Consider the following 16,050-nt stretch of genomic DNA (forward strand, 5'->3'; position numbering starts at 1 on the left):
AAAAGGGAGTTCAATATGGCTAGAGAGAAATGAGCATGGGGGAACAGTATAAGATAAGATTGCTGTAGGGATCAGATTTTTATAACAGCTTTATTGATATAATTCACATTCTGTACACACCCTAAATATTTTATTCAATGGGTTTTACTATATTAACTGAGTTGTACAATTGTCACCACTATCAATATTAGGACATTTTCATCATGGGCACAGATTTTATATGGTATTTTAAGCCATAGTAAGGACTTGGGGTTTTTCTCTGAGTAAAAAGAAAAGCCACTGATAACTTTGGGTTAAAGAATTGACTGGGATCTGACTTACTATTTATAGGATCCCTTTGACTGCTGGAGGTGAAGGGAGGAAGGGCAAAAGCAGAGGGAGACCAGTTGTTATATTTTTCCAGGTGGGAGATGATGCTGGTGGTAGCGGTGATGAGAAATAGTTGAATTAGTTTACATTTTGAAGTGCAGCCTATAGGATTTGCTGATGGACTGGATGTGGTTGGTTATGAGAAAAACGAAACAAGAATGACACCAAGATTTGGGGGCCTGAACAGTGGGAAGAATGGAGTTGCCATTGACCTATTGTATGCACAGATTTGGCCAATCAGGAGAGCAACAATTGTCATTTTAAGTTTAAGATGCTTACTATATATTGATGTAGATATGATGAATAAGCGCTGAGGTTGAGAAGAGATGACTGACCAGGTTTGAAATATGTTTGGAAGTCATCAGCATATAAATAATTAAGGCCATGAGACCAGATGAGGTCACCAAGAGAGTGAGTACAGAGAAGAGGTATAAGCATGAGCTGTTACGAAGTTAGGAAGAAGAAAACTTTGCAATGAAGTTGATGGGTGAATAGAATTGTCTTTTTTATTTCAGAGAGAGAAAACTCACAAATCAGCTGGGAGCAGTGGCTCACACCTGTAATCCTAGTACTTTGGGAGGCCAAAGTGGGAGGATTGCTTAAGCCCAGGAGTTTGAGACCAGCCTGGGCAACAAAGCAAGACCCCATCTCTTTGAAAAATTTAAAAATTAGGCTGGTGTGATGGCATGTGCCTATAGTCCCAGCTACTCAGGAGGCTGAGGTAGGAAGATTGCTTGAGCCTGGGAGTTCAAGGCTGCAGTGAGCTATGACGGTGCCACTGCACTCTAGTCTGGATGACAGAGGGTGACCTTGTCTCAAAAAAGAAAAGCAAAAAGCAAACTCACAAATCTGTTCAAGGTGCAAAAACAACCTACCAGTGGCCAATCAACAACTCAGACCACCTGTTTCCCTCACCAGTGATTAGCCTCCGAAGCAGAGACTCTCAGAACATTCCTCCCGTGATAGAAGCCTTCTGATACACACTTACCAACAGAGAGGTGGGGGATTGAGGGGGTGCTGATCTTGAATAATGTTCTAGTTAGTCTCTTCATCTGACTGCTCCACTGGCTGGACCTTGCTTGACTGGTGAAATGTGAGCAGCTGGTGGCAGCGCAAGATGGCCAGCCCAAAGCTCAAATCAACACCATGATTACTACCATGATTCTTAACAGCTGAAGAGAATTTCCAGAGGGTAAGGATTTATTGAACACACAAAAAAGATGGCATTAAGAATATTATACTAGTTTTTTTTTTTTTTTTTGAATCGGAGTTTCATTCTTGTCACCCAGGCTGGAGTGCAATGGCACCATCTCAGCTCACTGCAACCTCCACCTCTGGATTCAAGTGATTCTCCTGCCTCAGCCTCCCAAGTAGCTAAGATTACAGGTGCCCACCACCACACCTGGCTAATTTTTGTGTTTTCAGTAGAGATGGGGTTTCACCATGTTGGCCAGGCTGGTCTCGAATTCCTGATCTCAGGTGATCCACCCACCTTGGCCTCCCAAAGTGCTGGGATTACAAGTGTGAACCACCACACCCGGCCCCAATTAATTTTTGTATTTTTAGTAGAGGTGGGGTTTCACCATGTTGGCCAGGCTGGTTTTGAACTCCTGACCTCAAGTGATCCGACCTCCTCAGCCTCTGAAATTGCTGGGATTACAGGTGTGAGCTACTGCACTTGGCCAGGAACCTTATGATTTTTAGCAAGAAAAAAATAATACAGTACAAATCTAAGTAGGTGGAAAATACATCCGTCACAGTCGAACTGATCTTCTCCTTTAATGTGGACAATGATCGGTCTAATGCTGAAATAACAAGCATTATATTTCTTTCAGATGTTAAAGCATTGATTGTTTTTTGAAAGAAAGAAAGAATAATTCTGCATTATGGAACCAGTAGTAGGAATGTATGTAGGATAAGCATGACTAAAATATCAAAAAGATCTTTAATATGCAAAGCAGATAGCAGTGCTAAAATAATTGAACAATTCTTGAATATATATTTTCATATGATTTCCAAATATAATTATTTGGCATCTTTACAAACATTACTACAAGGGCATTCTACTTCTGTGTACTTGCAGTTCTCAGAGTTACCTGTAGTGGTTTTTAAAATGACATCACATATTGGAGTTATCACACTGATTATAAAGAAATATATATAAAAAAATACTTATATAGGAAAATTTCTCTGATTTACCATTGACTACCAATGTCCTCCAGGACTAATAAACAGTTGTGATAAATCATCTATATCCATTCTAATGTATAACTACAATCTAACTGTGTAGCTAAATGCAGTTTTTACTTCCAGCCATTAGGTCCAACTTTGAAGATAATCACTGAGAAAACATTCTAGGTATACTCAGCAATCAGGCAAAATGATGTAACATATCTGAGTCAGAAAGTATGACAAATGAATATTTTTGCATACTGGAAGCCCAAGCTTATCTCAGAGAAAATCCCCAAAATACTTGGGCAAATAACTTTCTGATGAAGTCAAATATAGCATCCAGTACAATTTTTGAGTGGAGGACTAAGCCTATAATAAAAAGTAACCATTTGATATCACATTTTTACTGGATATAGTTGACTTGGGTGGGGCACTTTAGGACTGTGGTTCATTTGAATTGGTGTAAACAATACACGGGTTCTACTGTCCTAGCCTCCATTCAGATGACTGAAGTCATGGGACTTTCAGCATAGTTAGCTGATGACAGTGCATAGTATTTTGTCCCAAAATCCAGTTCAAGCTTGGACATACCAATTAGAGCCTAAGCTCTTTAAAGGCAAAGGACCAGGAATTGTACAGTTCTTGGTATAGAGGAGGACAGGAAAAAGTGTTTTTGAACTAACGTTAAATGTGGAATATGTGGGAAGTCATGCAATGCACAGGACTGCAGGATTCTGATATCTTATTTAACTCTCAGATTCTATTCAACTCAATAAATCTTAACTGTGCTTCTACTAAATGTAGGTATTGTGCTAGGAGCTGAGGACACCAAACTGATGAAGTCCTTGCTGTCAAGAAACTCACATGATTCCCTAATTCTTTGTCAGCTTGCTGTGATCATATTTGCTTCCCAAGAACCTCTAAGAAATGCCTAGTGGATAGAACCTTGGAGTTCCACGGAACATATTAACAATCGTCAAATGATGACTCAGGCTAGATTGTGTAATTCAGGTTTTGTCTGCAAAACTGAAAATGCTTTGGTAACCTACCTAAATTTCAATGTTGAGGAATTCTTTAAGAAACACATCAAATGTGAAGATTTAAGGCACAGACATGAGATACATAAGCATTCTTGGGTGAATTATGCACTGACTATGACCATTTCTTTACTCAAAGGTTGTCCCTGGCTGACAACGCAGTTAAAAAATGAGTGCAAAATGACAACTCAAATATATGAACCAGAAAAACCTATCACTTTTCTTTTCTACCAAATTAAGATCAAGAGAGCTGGAGAATACTTTGTCTAGAGTGATAAAAACATAAGGGTGCAAAACTCCCAGGTGACCTTTGCAAAAAATTACTTCTGTGACCTTTGGCTGTACAGCAACCTTAATAATGCAAGCACTGTTTTGAATGCAAGCATGTGGGAGCCGTTTTCACCACTTTTAGTGACTTCAGTAGGTTTAAGAAATGTTTTTGCATTTATTGCATAAACCATAAAACAAAGGAAGGGACTTTTGAACTACTCAGTGAGAGTCTATATATTAAAGTTTGTTTTTCAAAATGTGTAACTACCATTTGCAGTTTTAAAGGTCTGCTTTCCACCTGCAAGTTGCCATTATCTCAAAGGTGAAATTTTAGCATATGACTAAAAACTTCCTATAGTTACGGCTTCATGATTCAGCATCTAACATCAATAATTCACAGTGAGATCACAGGAGGCTCTCTGTGGAAGGTAGTGACATACATACGTTAGGAAAGGAAGCTTAGGGCATATCAAGAGCATTTTGAATTTAGACTTGTGGGCTGTGTGGGTGTCAGATGGTTGTCTCTCGACTGGTGGGCATCCAGAAGGATCCTTGTTTGGGCAAGGCTCTTTGAGAAAGGAGAATCTGGGTTGCCAGGGATTCCCACATGTGGTCACCAGCTCCCCACGCAGACCAGCTCACGATTTCCCAGTTACAGCGGGCAGGTGGGAAACCGTTCTGCATTCTGTGGAAAAGACTCCAACTTGGTTCCCTGCCATCCCTGAATACAAACGGGTTGGTTTTTCTTTTTTGAGCTTCCAACCCTTGCAGCTTTCCAAAAATAAATCAAACCAGCCATCAGGGCACCGAAATAATACTACTGCTAATAAGCAGCTTCGCCTAGACTTAGATAAACAACACTTCTGAGGTAAACTTTGCCCCGGAGGTCTGGAGACACTTTTTTAATGTAAACTGCTTACTAATAATTACTAGACTTCGGTGCATTAACCCTGGAAATAGATTTTAATAGCCACCCCTTAAAACAAAAGGCATGAAACGTTAATAAGAAAAAAGTGCCGCGACTATTATAAAAAAACACTTGGCAGCCTGCTTCAGCCCAAGCTGAGGCCACCTCCCGCCTCTGCTGAAGCCCTCCACTCCCAATGGTCCCCGCCAACCGGATAAGAGAGCGCGCGGGACCCGCCTTCCTCTCTCTGCACCGCCCCCGTCCCCGCCCCCGCCCCCGCCCCCTCGGCTTGCCTCCCGCGTGGCTCCTCCCTTTTCCGCTCCTCTCAACCTGACTCCAGGAGCTAGGGTCAAATTGCCGGAGCAGGCTTATTTGCATAGCCCAATGGCCAAGATGCATGCAAATGAGGCGGAAGGTGGTTGGCTGAGGGTTGGCAGGATAACGCCGACGAGCGGGGCCCTTTGTCCTCCAGTGGCTGGTAAGCAGTGGCTGGGAGGCAGCTGCCCAATTAGTGTCGTGCGGCCGGTGGCGAGGCGAGGGCCGGAGAGCGAGCGAACGAGCAAGCGGGGCGGGAGGGGTGGCCGGAGCTGCGGTGGCTGGCACAGGAGGAGGAGCCCGGGCGGGCGTGGGGCGGCCGGACAGCGCCGGGGCCTGAGCTCCCGGCGCGGCGCCTGTGAGTGAGTGCAGAAAGCAGGCGCTGGCGCGCTCGCCGTGGCAGGAGCAGCCCGCACGCCGCGCTCTCTCCGTGGGCGACCTGCAGTTTGCAATATGACTTTGGAGGAATTCTCGGCTGGAGAGCAGAAGACCGAAAGGTAAATCGGCCTGCGGACTCTTCCGGCCGGAACTTCTCTCACCTACCCCGCGCTCCCGGGTGCAGGCGGGCTGTGGAAGGTTTGCAGGGGAGGAAGCAGAAAAGTTTGCACAGGGCAACTCCCGCCCTTGCTCCCTCGGGACTCTCCGTGTAGCGTCCGCGGACTGAAAGAGCATGCCCCGCAACCCGAACGAGCCCCGCCGGGGCCTTTGCAAAGGGCAGCAGTGGCCGTCGCTGCCCGTGCGGCTCCCGGGGCTGGCAGCCTGTGGCAGGGGCACTCTCGGGACTTCTCACGGGACGCCCGGTCCTTGGGCGTGCAGGGGTCATGGGGGGTGACGGGGCCGCGGGAGCGCCGGGTTTTCGGAGAGCCCAGGTGCGCGGTGGTGCTTGCATTCGAGAGGGAGGGGCGTGGTGCCGGGCAATGGGGGCGGCGATGGGCCCGAGGGCACCGGGGCTGACGGGACCCCTCGCCCTTGCCCGCGTGTAGGATGGATAAGGTGGGGGATGCCCTGGAGGAAGTGCTCAGCAAAGCCCTGAGTCAGCGCACGATCACTGTCGGGGTGTACGAAGCGGCCAAACTGCTCAACGTGTAAGTGGGGCCCTTGCGCGTCTCCCGTGGCACCCCTTCCCGCCCTAGCCCGGGAGGTCGCCTTGGCTGGGCGCTCCTCGCCCGGCCTTGCCACTTCCTGTCGCTTTTCTTCTGCCCCCGCGGCTGCCTGTCCCAGAGGGGAGGGGGCGAGCTGGCCGGGCGGCGACCCCCGGGGACCCAGGCAGGGGTTGAGGGCGTCCGCGCTTCTGCGCTCACTGGCCCCGCCTGCTGCCCCCAGCGACCCCGATAACGTGGTGTTGTGCCTGCTGGCGGCGGACGAGGACGACGACCGAGATGTGGCTCTGCAGATCCACTTCACCCTGATCCAGGCGTTCTGCTGCGAGAACGACATCAACATTCTGCGCGTCAGCAACCCGGGCCGGCTGGCGGAGCTCCTGCTCTTGGAGACCGACGCTGGCCCCGCGGCGACCGAGGGCGCCGAGCAGCCCCCGGACCTGCACTGCGTGCTGGTGACGGTAAGGGGCAGGGGGACTGCAGCCTGCGGGGTAGAGCCCCGGAAGGACGGGAGTCAGGGCTGGGTCGCCTGATTGTGGATCTGGGGTAGGTTTGGGTCAGGAGGGTGGCTGCCTTTGCCCCACGAGAGTGTGGCTGGACTTTCAGCCGAGATGTACTAGTTTCATCATCAGGATAATCTGTGGTACAGAACATGTCTAAGCATGCTGGGGACTGCCAGCAGCGGAAGAGATCCCTGTGAGTCAGCAGTCAGCCCAGCTACTCCCTACCTACATCTGCACTGCCTCCCGTGACTAATTCCTTTAGCAGGGCAGATTAGATAAAGCCAAATGAATTCCTGGCTCACCCCTCATTAAGGAGTCAGCTTCATTCTCTGCCAGTCAGAGCTAAAAATAGAAATTGTGTAGGAGACAAACCTTGTTAATTCCCTAGAAATACATTAAGAGGATAGAGTGGAATTTTTTTCTCTGCAATCTTGCATTTTTTTAATGGGCCTTTTTTTTTTTTCCTCTTCTGATAAAAACCTTTGGTAGGTAAGGAAGTTATGTTTTCAGGGATAAGTGTGCTACTTTTGTCTTCTAAATTTTGCTTTTTGACTGGTCTAGTCAAGTGACAGCCGGATTATTTTGCTACTCCTTAAAAGTACTACTCTGTCTCTTGGGAGTAGAGTTGATGGCAATTCCAGTTAACTGCTGTGCAGCTGTCATCTCATTGTGCACACAGCATGGAAATCTTTCTCAAAACTGTTTCACTCAGGTCAGGGTAACAAGTTTGGTAGAGCAAACCCGTGAATGATACTCTCATGCAAAACTGAACAGATATGCAAACATATGTATGTGGTTCAGCTTGGGTTGCATGGGTTCAGACTTTGCAGTGTGTAGTTTAATAGGTAATTACCCTTAACGATTTTGCACGGAACCCAACTACTTTGAAGAAACTTTAATTTTTTGTGCTTCTAATTTGTCTCCATGTCACGTAGCCAAAATATAGAATGTTCAAGTGTCTTCTCCTCAAAAGTGTAATACTAGCAAATATCGATTTTTAAAAAATAAGTTTATTTTTCCAAATTTGTTTCCAGAATCCACATTCATCTCAATGGAAGGATCCTGCCTTAAGTCAACTTATTTGTTTTTGCCGGGAAAGTCGCTACATGGATCAGTGGGTTCCGGTGATTAATCTCCCTGAACGGTGATGGCATCTGAATGAAAATAACTGAACCAAATTGCACTGAAGTTTTTGAAATACCTTTGTAGTTACTCAAGCAGTTACTCCCTACACTGATGCAAGGATTACAGAAACTGATGTCAAGGGGCTGAGTGAGTTCAACTACATGTTCTGGGGGCCCGGAGATAGATGACTTTGCAGATGGAAAGAGGTGAAAATGAAGAAGGAAGCTGTGTTGAAACAGAAAAATAAGTCAAAAGGAACAAAAATTACAAAGAACCATGCAGGAAGGAAAACTATGTATTAATTTAGAATGGTTGAGTTACATTAAAATAAACCAAATCTGTTAAAGTTTAAAAGTACAGCCATAGTTTGGGTATTTTTGGTTTATATGCCCTCAAGTAAAAGAAAAGCCTAAAGGGTTAATCATATTTGAAAACCATATTTTATTGTATTTTGATGAGATATTAAATTCTCAAAGTTTTATTATAAATTCTACTAAGTTATTTTATGACATGAAAAGTTATTTATGCTATAAATTTTTTTGAAACACAATACCTACAATAAACTGGTATGAATAATTGCATCATTTCTTATTGTGTGCTCTTGTTTCTTTTAACTCGTACTTTTTAAAACATTTTACTGACGCTCTGCTCTATACCAGGTCTATAGTTAGAAAGCACGTGACTTAAAGGAGTTGGACTTAGGAAAAAGGGATGGTTAGAGATTCAGCTTGCAAAATTTGAATAATTAAAGATCAATGATAGTGCCAAAATAAGATTATACACAAAAGGTTGAGGAGGCAGAGAGGACAGAGTGACCAAAGCTACCTACCAGTTTTTATTGAAGAGAGATCATTTTATGTTGGTCTTAGTTTTATTTCCCTAGTTACAGAGGGCAAAGGGATATTGCTAGCAGCTGCACTAGTTTGTGCAAAGGTGTGGAGGCCTGAAATACCACAACCAGGTCAGTAAAAACAGAGTGATTCTGTGTGTGCCTCTGGTGTAGAAAGATAAGGGAGCGACAGGGCTGAGAAGGAAGGTGGGGATTAGGCCCAGGCTGTGAAGGGCATTCTGTGTCACCCTTATGCATTTGGGCTTCCTTCTGTAAACTTCAGGCAGACAGCGGAGCCCTTGAAGGAAGTGGCATGATCAGTGTTCTAGGAAATTAACACCAGGATCTGTGAAAGATGATAATTGGGATGAGCAGCTGTAGGTGACAAGGCCAATTAGGAAGTGACTAAGAATCCAAGGCTGTGTATTTTGCAGAACCATTTTTACAGAACAAACAGGGAAGTGGCCAGGCAACGTTTTTTGGTGCCCCCAGTCTCTTCCTAAAGCTTTGTGCTTTCCAGCTGACCATTTCTATGGTACTGAGGGGTCCGCTTAAATTATATCAGATGGAATAGATGGCAGAGAAGAAAAGCAAAAGAAAAGGCTTCAGTAGAACAATCGTTTTTAGTTGGAACAGTCACTTGATAATTAACTCCAACAACCTTGTAGACATAGACCAAAGAAAGCAAAAATGCTTATGGAGGCAAGGCCTAGCCTTGCTTTAGTCCACAGGAATTTTCTTGTCCTATTTCTCAAACCATCCCCTTATGGCTCCCCTGCCATCTGTCTTTCATCCTAGTCATGACTACATACAATCAGGAAAAAGGGTAGGGAAAACCCACTAACAGCAACAAAAAGCTCCAAGTTTCCGCATATATTATGAATACGTAGGTCCATGAGACCTTCACCTTGCAAATGACTCTCTCTCCCCACATCTGCTAGAAATGTGAGTTTTTAGGCCTCGTTTAGGCTTCTTGTGTCTTCACAAGTGACTGTTTTTCTACATCTGCTAGAAATGTGGGTTTTTAGGCTTATGTAGGCTTCTTGTATCTTTTTAAAATCCAATGCCCACTCCAAAACGTAACTGGTATTTAATATTTGTTTCTTATATTACCAAAAGATTGAGAGCAGTGAGTTTTAAATAGCAAGGTGTTTTGCCTTCCCATTAAAGTAAGGTGTTTTCAGCCCCTTTTCACAATAACTTGGTAAAAACCCTTTTGCTGGATGAATGAATTAAAGTGGGTACAGAGTGGATAAAGCTGCTTCACTTAGTGGAACAAACACAGTAGCAGCTGGCCTTGATTAGTCCTTCTTCATCCTGTTTTACTCATGTAAAATGGAGATAAGATTACCTATCTTGCAGACTTGTGGCCACTCTTACAACTCTGCAACCTCCCTCAGGCAGGTAATATCTGCTTCATTATTGTAGCCCAGTAGTTGACACAAGTGCCAGCAAGTAGTAGGAGCTGAATTAACATTTACTGAATAAATGAATGATTAGAAATAATGAATACAAACTACCTGGCACATGATAGATGCTCAATGGAGTGTGGCTATTACTAAAACCCAGGTGACAGCAATAGGAAAACTGAAGGCATCAGAGAGATCTGTGTTATGACATGTACATCTATATAACTATGTTTTTCAAAAGGAGTTTTTGAGCTTTATTCTAAATTCACAATGCTTAGATATCTGTAATATACATTCTTCAGATTGTTTTGAGGAAAATCTCAACAATTACTGCAGTGCTGTCTGGTTCCTTCAAACTTTTTAAACTCTTGTTTTTCTTTCCTGATTGAGCATAACAGAAAGTTAACACAGCATTGAAAAGCCCAATCATGAAACAGTTAATTTTAAACAAGTATAAAATTACCTGGATGGCTTCTATCTCGAATTGATGCCAATATTCTTCAGTTGTTGCCTTAAAAACCATTAAATCTACTTATTGCAAGCTATGTTACAACAAGAACAAAAATCCCCTCATCTACCTAAGGTGTATTGAATGTTGAAAAGTGGAAAATACCTATTTTTTCCACTGGCAACTTCACCTCAGTGTCATAAATAGCATTGCTTCCTCCTCTCCACACTTAACCTAGGCTCTTAGCAAGTTAAACTTTTATAATGAAAGTAGCTAATCTCCTATAATACATACCTTAGTTCCCAAATAAAGAAAAAAGGGTCATTTTTAGGAAAGAATTATTTGTATACTGTCAGTTGAAAATATTTCCAAAGCATGTTTTGAGATGAGTTACTGGAGCCTTTGTGAAATAATGGCTTAATTCTCAATTACATAGGTTGAATTTTATTCTTCGATATATAGTAAAAGACTGAAATTTGAGAGATAGGTTTTCTTCAAATGAACAAAACTCAGTGGCATGATTTGACACCAAGCAAGTATCCCTCAAAGAAGTGAATACTTTTTTTCTTTTTAACAATACTTTGGTAAACATAAGAACCTCTGTGAAAAGGTTTTATTCATGAAAACCACCAAGAAATATTAAGTGAGTGCTTACTGTGGGCAAGGGACAATGCTGGTTATATTGAAGTCTACAAAAAAAAAAAAGAAAAAAAAAATCAGACACACACTTTGGCCTCAAGGACTTTGTATTACTACATGAATACAAAGCAGAAAATTACCAGCAACATAAGAAAGGCCCAGAGAACTGTTCCGGAAGTTCAAAGGATAGAAATCTCCAGAAGGCATACAGGAATGGAATGGAGAAAAAGGTTGTAAACTCTCTGTTCATAAGCTAGCATCGTATTTTGCAAACAGCACAAAAATGGGATCGATTGACTGACTGAATGTCGAATATAATTCTGCTATGTGCTACAAAGAATACAAAGATGTAGCCTATTACAGCATTTGTCCTTAAGTTGACAATCTATAAGGAAATCATTAAGCACATTAAAGAAAAGATAAGCATGTTCATTTCAATCATGCTGTTTACTGAATGCATATCATTTTCCTGGCACTGTGTTAGGTTCCAAGGCCACAAAGGTGAAAAAGCAGCTGTCTTTAAGGATGTGTACAATTTAGTAGGGATACCTGATACCTGTAATACTAGGTGGTAAGTGATAATGAGGTATATTCAAGACCTAAGTGTTCCTGGGGCCAGGGAATGTTTGCCAGGTTCAGTGAGACCTGAAAGATGAAGAGATCTGCCAGGTGAATGTGAAGGGCATTTACTCCAGTAGGAAGAACAATAGCTCAGGAAAGTACACACTGAAGGCGTTTGGAGCTAGCTTTTGGGGGACAGCAACAGTCGTACAAGACTTATTACATCCTGAGCTCTGATCTAAGCATTTTATAGACAGGAACTCATGAGCATTCTCAACAACCCTGTGGGAGTAGCTACTATTATTAGCCCCATTTTGAAAGTGAAAATACTGATACACAGAGATCTTAATTTGCCCAGAATCATATTGTGAGCGGCAAGACCAGGATGCAAACATGTCCTCCAGTGATGGGTGATGGAGTGGCAAAGATGGTAGAAACCGGAGCATGATTTTCCTGCAGGCCAAGCTTCTTTTCTACTAGATGATAGAAAGCCATTAAAATTAATTGGCAAAAACTAAGAGAAGAGACAGATGCTGGCACCACCAAGAGACAGACAACAAAAAGATGATGCTATAGCTTACAAAGTCCTAATGTGAGGGTGGAAACTGGTAGCCAAAAGAAATGTGGATCACACAATGTTTAAAAATTTTCAAAAATCAGTTGTAAACATTTTAAAAAGGGAAAATTTCTTAGCAAAATCCAGACTTCTATTGTCTCTTGAAAATTTGCTATATTGGCAACAGTGGTTCCACACTCTGCATGGCGGCAATTGGCTGGAGCCGAGAGGAGGCCCCTCCCTTTTAGTCTCAGATTTCCAGTTTGCCACAGACCTCACCCCTCCCTGTTGTAACTCTAGTTTGCTGGACTCATGTAAGCTTCCCTCCCTAATCCTGTTAGGCATGTGAGGTCCACCCTTCGCCCCCACCCCACCGACTCAGACTGGGGCTTAGAATCTTCCTGTGTAAAATGAAGTGTTTTACACTATCAGAATTTCTCAAACTGTTTGGATGATAATAAGGCCCTGGGGTGTTTGTTAAAAATATAACTCTCAAGACCTATTCCCAGAAGCTTTAGATTAAGTGGGGCTGGAATAAGGCTCAGAATTTATTTTTCCTGATTCAAGCCCCAGAAAAAGAAAACATTGTGTGTGTGTGTGTGTGTGTGTATATACACACATATATATGTATATATACATATATACACACACACATATTCTCTCTATACATATATATGTATATGTATATATATACACACACACATATATATGTATATATATACACACACACATATGTATATGTTTTTAACAAGTAATTCAGGTGATTCTTATAAGGGAAGTTTGAGAAACAATGAATGGTCTCTCGGAGCTCTGTTTACAAATCTGAGGGATTAGGGAGGGAGAAGCTTCTACATGATCAGTTTCCAGTTTCCCTTGATGTTAGCCCACCAAAAGGATGCATATTTCTCTGCGAAGATTGCAGGGATTCCCAGGAAGAGGTGTACCAGAACCATTTGCTACCTGGAGACAGAGAATTTACAAGTTAACTCAGGTGATCACTGCAAAAAAGGTAGAAGAGTCTGCAAACAGAATGGTTCTTACCTCTCGAACTGACAGATCAACCCCCACTCCCCACAGAAATTAGAAACACATCTTCTAGTTTTTCTTCACTAGTTTATTATCCTTGTTCATTCTAACTATCTTCATGTCAAGACCCTGCTTAAAAATCTCTTACCAACTACCCTTCTCCCCCATATAATTCAATACAAACTCTTGGCCTTTGTTATGTGCTAGACATGGCGCTAGGCACTTTGAAGATGAGGGAGAAGCTGACAAGCATGATTAAAATCTGTTATTGTTATACAATGAGTACTTCTCAGTGTCAGGCACGTAGTAGGTGCTGAGAAGTAAGTGGGGCTTCCTGTTTTAGTTTTTCTTTTTTCTTCTCTTGGAGACCGAGTCTCGCTCTGTTGCCCAGGCTGGAGTGCAGTGGCACGATCTCGGCTCACTGCAACCTCTGCCTCCCGGGTTCAAGCAGTTCTTCTGCCTCAGCCTCCCTAGTAGCTGGGATTACAGGTGTGTGCCACCACACCCGGCTAATTTTTTATATTTTTGGTAGAGACAGGGTTTCATCATGTTGGCCAGGCTGGTCTTGGACTCCTGACCTGGTGATCCTCCCGCCTCAGCCTCCCAAAGTGCTGGGATTACAGCTGTGAACCACTGCGCCTGGCCACTTCCATTTTTCTTACAACCACTAGTACTTTCTGCCTTTCATGGATTTTCACATTTATTAATTCATTTGATTCTCTGCTAAAGCAACTGAGGCTCAGAGAAATCAAGAGACACCTCCAAGATCCCATGGAAGTGGAAGAATCAGAATTTTCCTGTGAACTCAGTCCTCTTGATGCTAGGTCAGTCTCTCAAAGAGGCCAACCAGACAGCAGAGATTAGGCTGGGGAAGAATGAAACTAATTGAATCGAATCTTTTACTTATCCAATAAGTGGGGCAGAGCCTTGGGAAAGCTAAAGGACACACAAAACAGGCAGGCGAGAATTCTAAGAATTGTCTTCTTTCATCTGAGAACTGGGAAAGTTCTAAGCATCATTGGAAAGGTGACCTTTGTGTCCCTGTATGCTTTTATGCTAATATCTTTTCTAGCATTGTCTGAGAAAGAATTTATAAGAAAAGCAGCAAACTTCTTAGTATCATCACTTAACACATGATTATATCACCATATTGTAATCATCTTACCATCATCGAAATAAGCACTCAGCAAGAAATGGGTCATCTGAGGAAGTCTTCTGATTTGATTTTGCGTCTTTATATAACTGTGAAGGACAGGGCTAGTGAAAGACAAGAACAAGAGTACAGCAGTTAAGACAGTGGCCGCCACTCCAGGCCGCTGTCTTAATACCAGCCTGTAATAACAGCACTTTGGGAAGCCTAGCTGGGAGGCTTGTTTGAGGCTAGGAGTTTGAGATCAGCTTGGGCAACATAGCAAGACCCTATCTTTATAAGAAAGAAAAGAATAAGAAAAATGAAGAAAAAAGACAGTGGACTCTTAGAGGCAGAAAGACTTGAGCTTGAATCCTGGATCCTAGCTAGAACTTGGGAAAGTTAGTGTAACTTCTCTAAGCCTCAGTTACCTCTCCTGTAAAATGAGGGAAATAAACAAGACTTATATCATTGGGTTATGGTGAAAAAGAAAGGAAACAATGCATAGGAAGAACCTAGCTCAGTTCCTAGAAGCAGTCAATATACGTAAGCGAATAATAATTGCATCTTCCATGAACTGGTGATTTTCTATGCATGTTTATATTCCATTCATATTTAATTGTTCTGTTTGCAAATTAGTTATATAAGTAAAAAAGAAACCACCCAGTAAACTACATGGCCCAACATAACTGAATTCAGCAAGACACCACCCAATTAAATTATGTTAATTTTTACTAATCTAGTTTCCCCTCTCCATTTCCATTAACTCAATTTAGTTCTTTATCTCTCATTTAGGTTATCAGAACAGTTTCTGTTCAAAATCAAGGTTGTGAGAACATAAGTACTGGGTATCAAGTACTGTGCTAGAGCTTGCTCCATAAAGATGATTATGACACAGTTTCTACCTGCAGTTTCCTGTAGGAACTATAGGAAGCTGACAGACACAGATAATTTTCAAGCCAGAGTGGTGTCATGGCAAGCGTGGGTATGCACAATGTGTGTGTGTGTTTGTGTGTGTGTGTGTGTGCGTGTGTGTGTAGGGGGTGGTCAGGAAGCCTTCCAGGAGAAGGTGATGCTTGATGTGAGTCTTAAAGTACATTTAGGAGCTCATTGGGGTGAGGGGTGTGGCATGTGTGGGGCTCTGTGGTGTTTGTTAGGGGATTAAGTATTTAATGAAGGGAGTGGAGAAAGGCAGGCTGAAGAGGTAGACAGAAACAGATCACAGAAGAGGTAAATAGCGGGTGGGGTTGGAGGAGAGTGATGCGGATTTGGAATGGAAAGGAGTTGAAGAACTAATAAAAGAATAGTGAATATCACCCCCCACTCCCCACTCCCCACAGAAATTAGAAACACATCCTCCAGTTTTTCTTCACTAGTTTATTATCCTTGTTCATTCTAACTATCTTCATGTCAAGACCCTGCTTAAAAATCTCTTACTAACTACCCTTCTCCCCCACATAATTCAATACAAACTCTTGGCCTTTGATTATTTGACCCAACCTTCCTTCCCAGCCTTGTCCACATTCACCTTCCCATACTTCTGTTGCAAAGGTCTCTGCTACTCTGACACTCCATACTTCCTTAGATCCTGGGGCTTTTGCGCACACTCTTTTTCACTGCTGAGAATATCCTTTCCCTGTTCTTTACCAACAAAC

General features: G+C 42.9%; 1 protein-coding gene across 1 annotated transcript; it reads left to right on the top strand.

Moving 5' to 3' along the window:
* Positions 1–5,085: 5,085 nt before the first annotated feature.
* On the top strand, positions 5,086–8,384 carry GADD45A (growth arrest and DNA damage inducible alpha). The gene is made up of 4 exons (XM_003892033.3): positions 5,086–5,567; positions 6,054–6,155; positions 6,394–6,631; positions 7,708–8,384. The coding sequence occupies exons 1-4, from the start codon at positions 5,524–5,526 to the stop codon at positions 7,819–7,821; spliced, it is 498 nt and encodes a 165-aa protein (XP_003892082.1). The 5' UTR covers positions 5,086–5,523; the 3' UTR covers positions 7,822–8,384.
* The last annotated feature ends 7,666 nt before the right edge of the window (positions 8,385–16,050 follow it).

This window comes from Papio anubis, chromosome 1 (assembly GCF_008728515.1).
Source record: "Papio anubis isolate 15944 chromosome 1, Panubis1.0, whole genome shotgun sequence".
Classification (NCBI taxonomy): domain Eukaryota; kingdom Metazoa; phylum Chordata; class Mammalia; order Primates; family Cercopithecidae; genus Papio; species Papio anubis.

What these genes read in the sequence shown, in the direction of transcription:
- GADD45A (XM_003892033.3), top strand. Translation starts at nt 5,524, where the DNA reads ATGACTTTGGAGGAATTCTCGGCTGGAGAGCAGAAGACCGAAAG. An exon ending in GGAGAGCAGAAGACCGAAAG is followed by an intron (nt 5,568 to 6,053) that starts GTAAATCGGCCT and finishes GCCCGCGTGTAG; the next exon opens with GATGGATAAGGTGGGGGATG. An exon ending in TGCACTGCGTGCTGGTGACG is followed by an intron (nt 6,632 to 7,707) that starts GTAAGGGGCAGG and finishes ATTTGTTTCCAG; the next exon opens with AATCCACATTCATCTCAATG.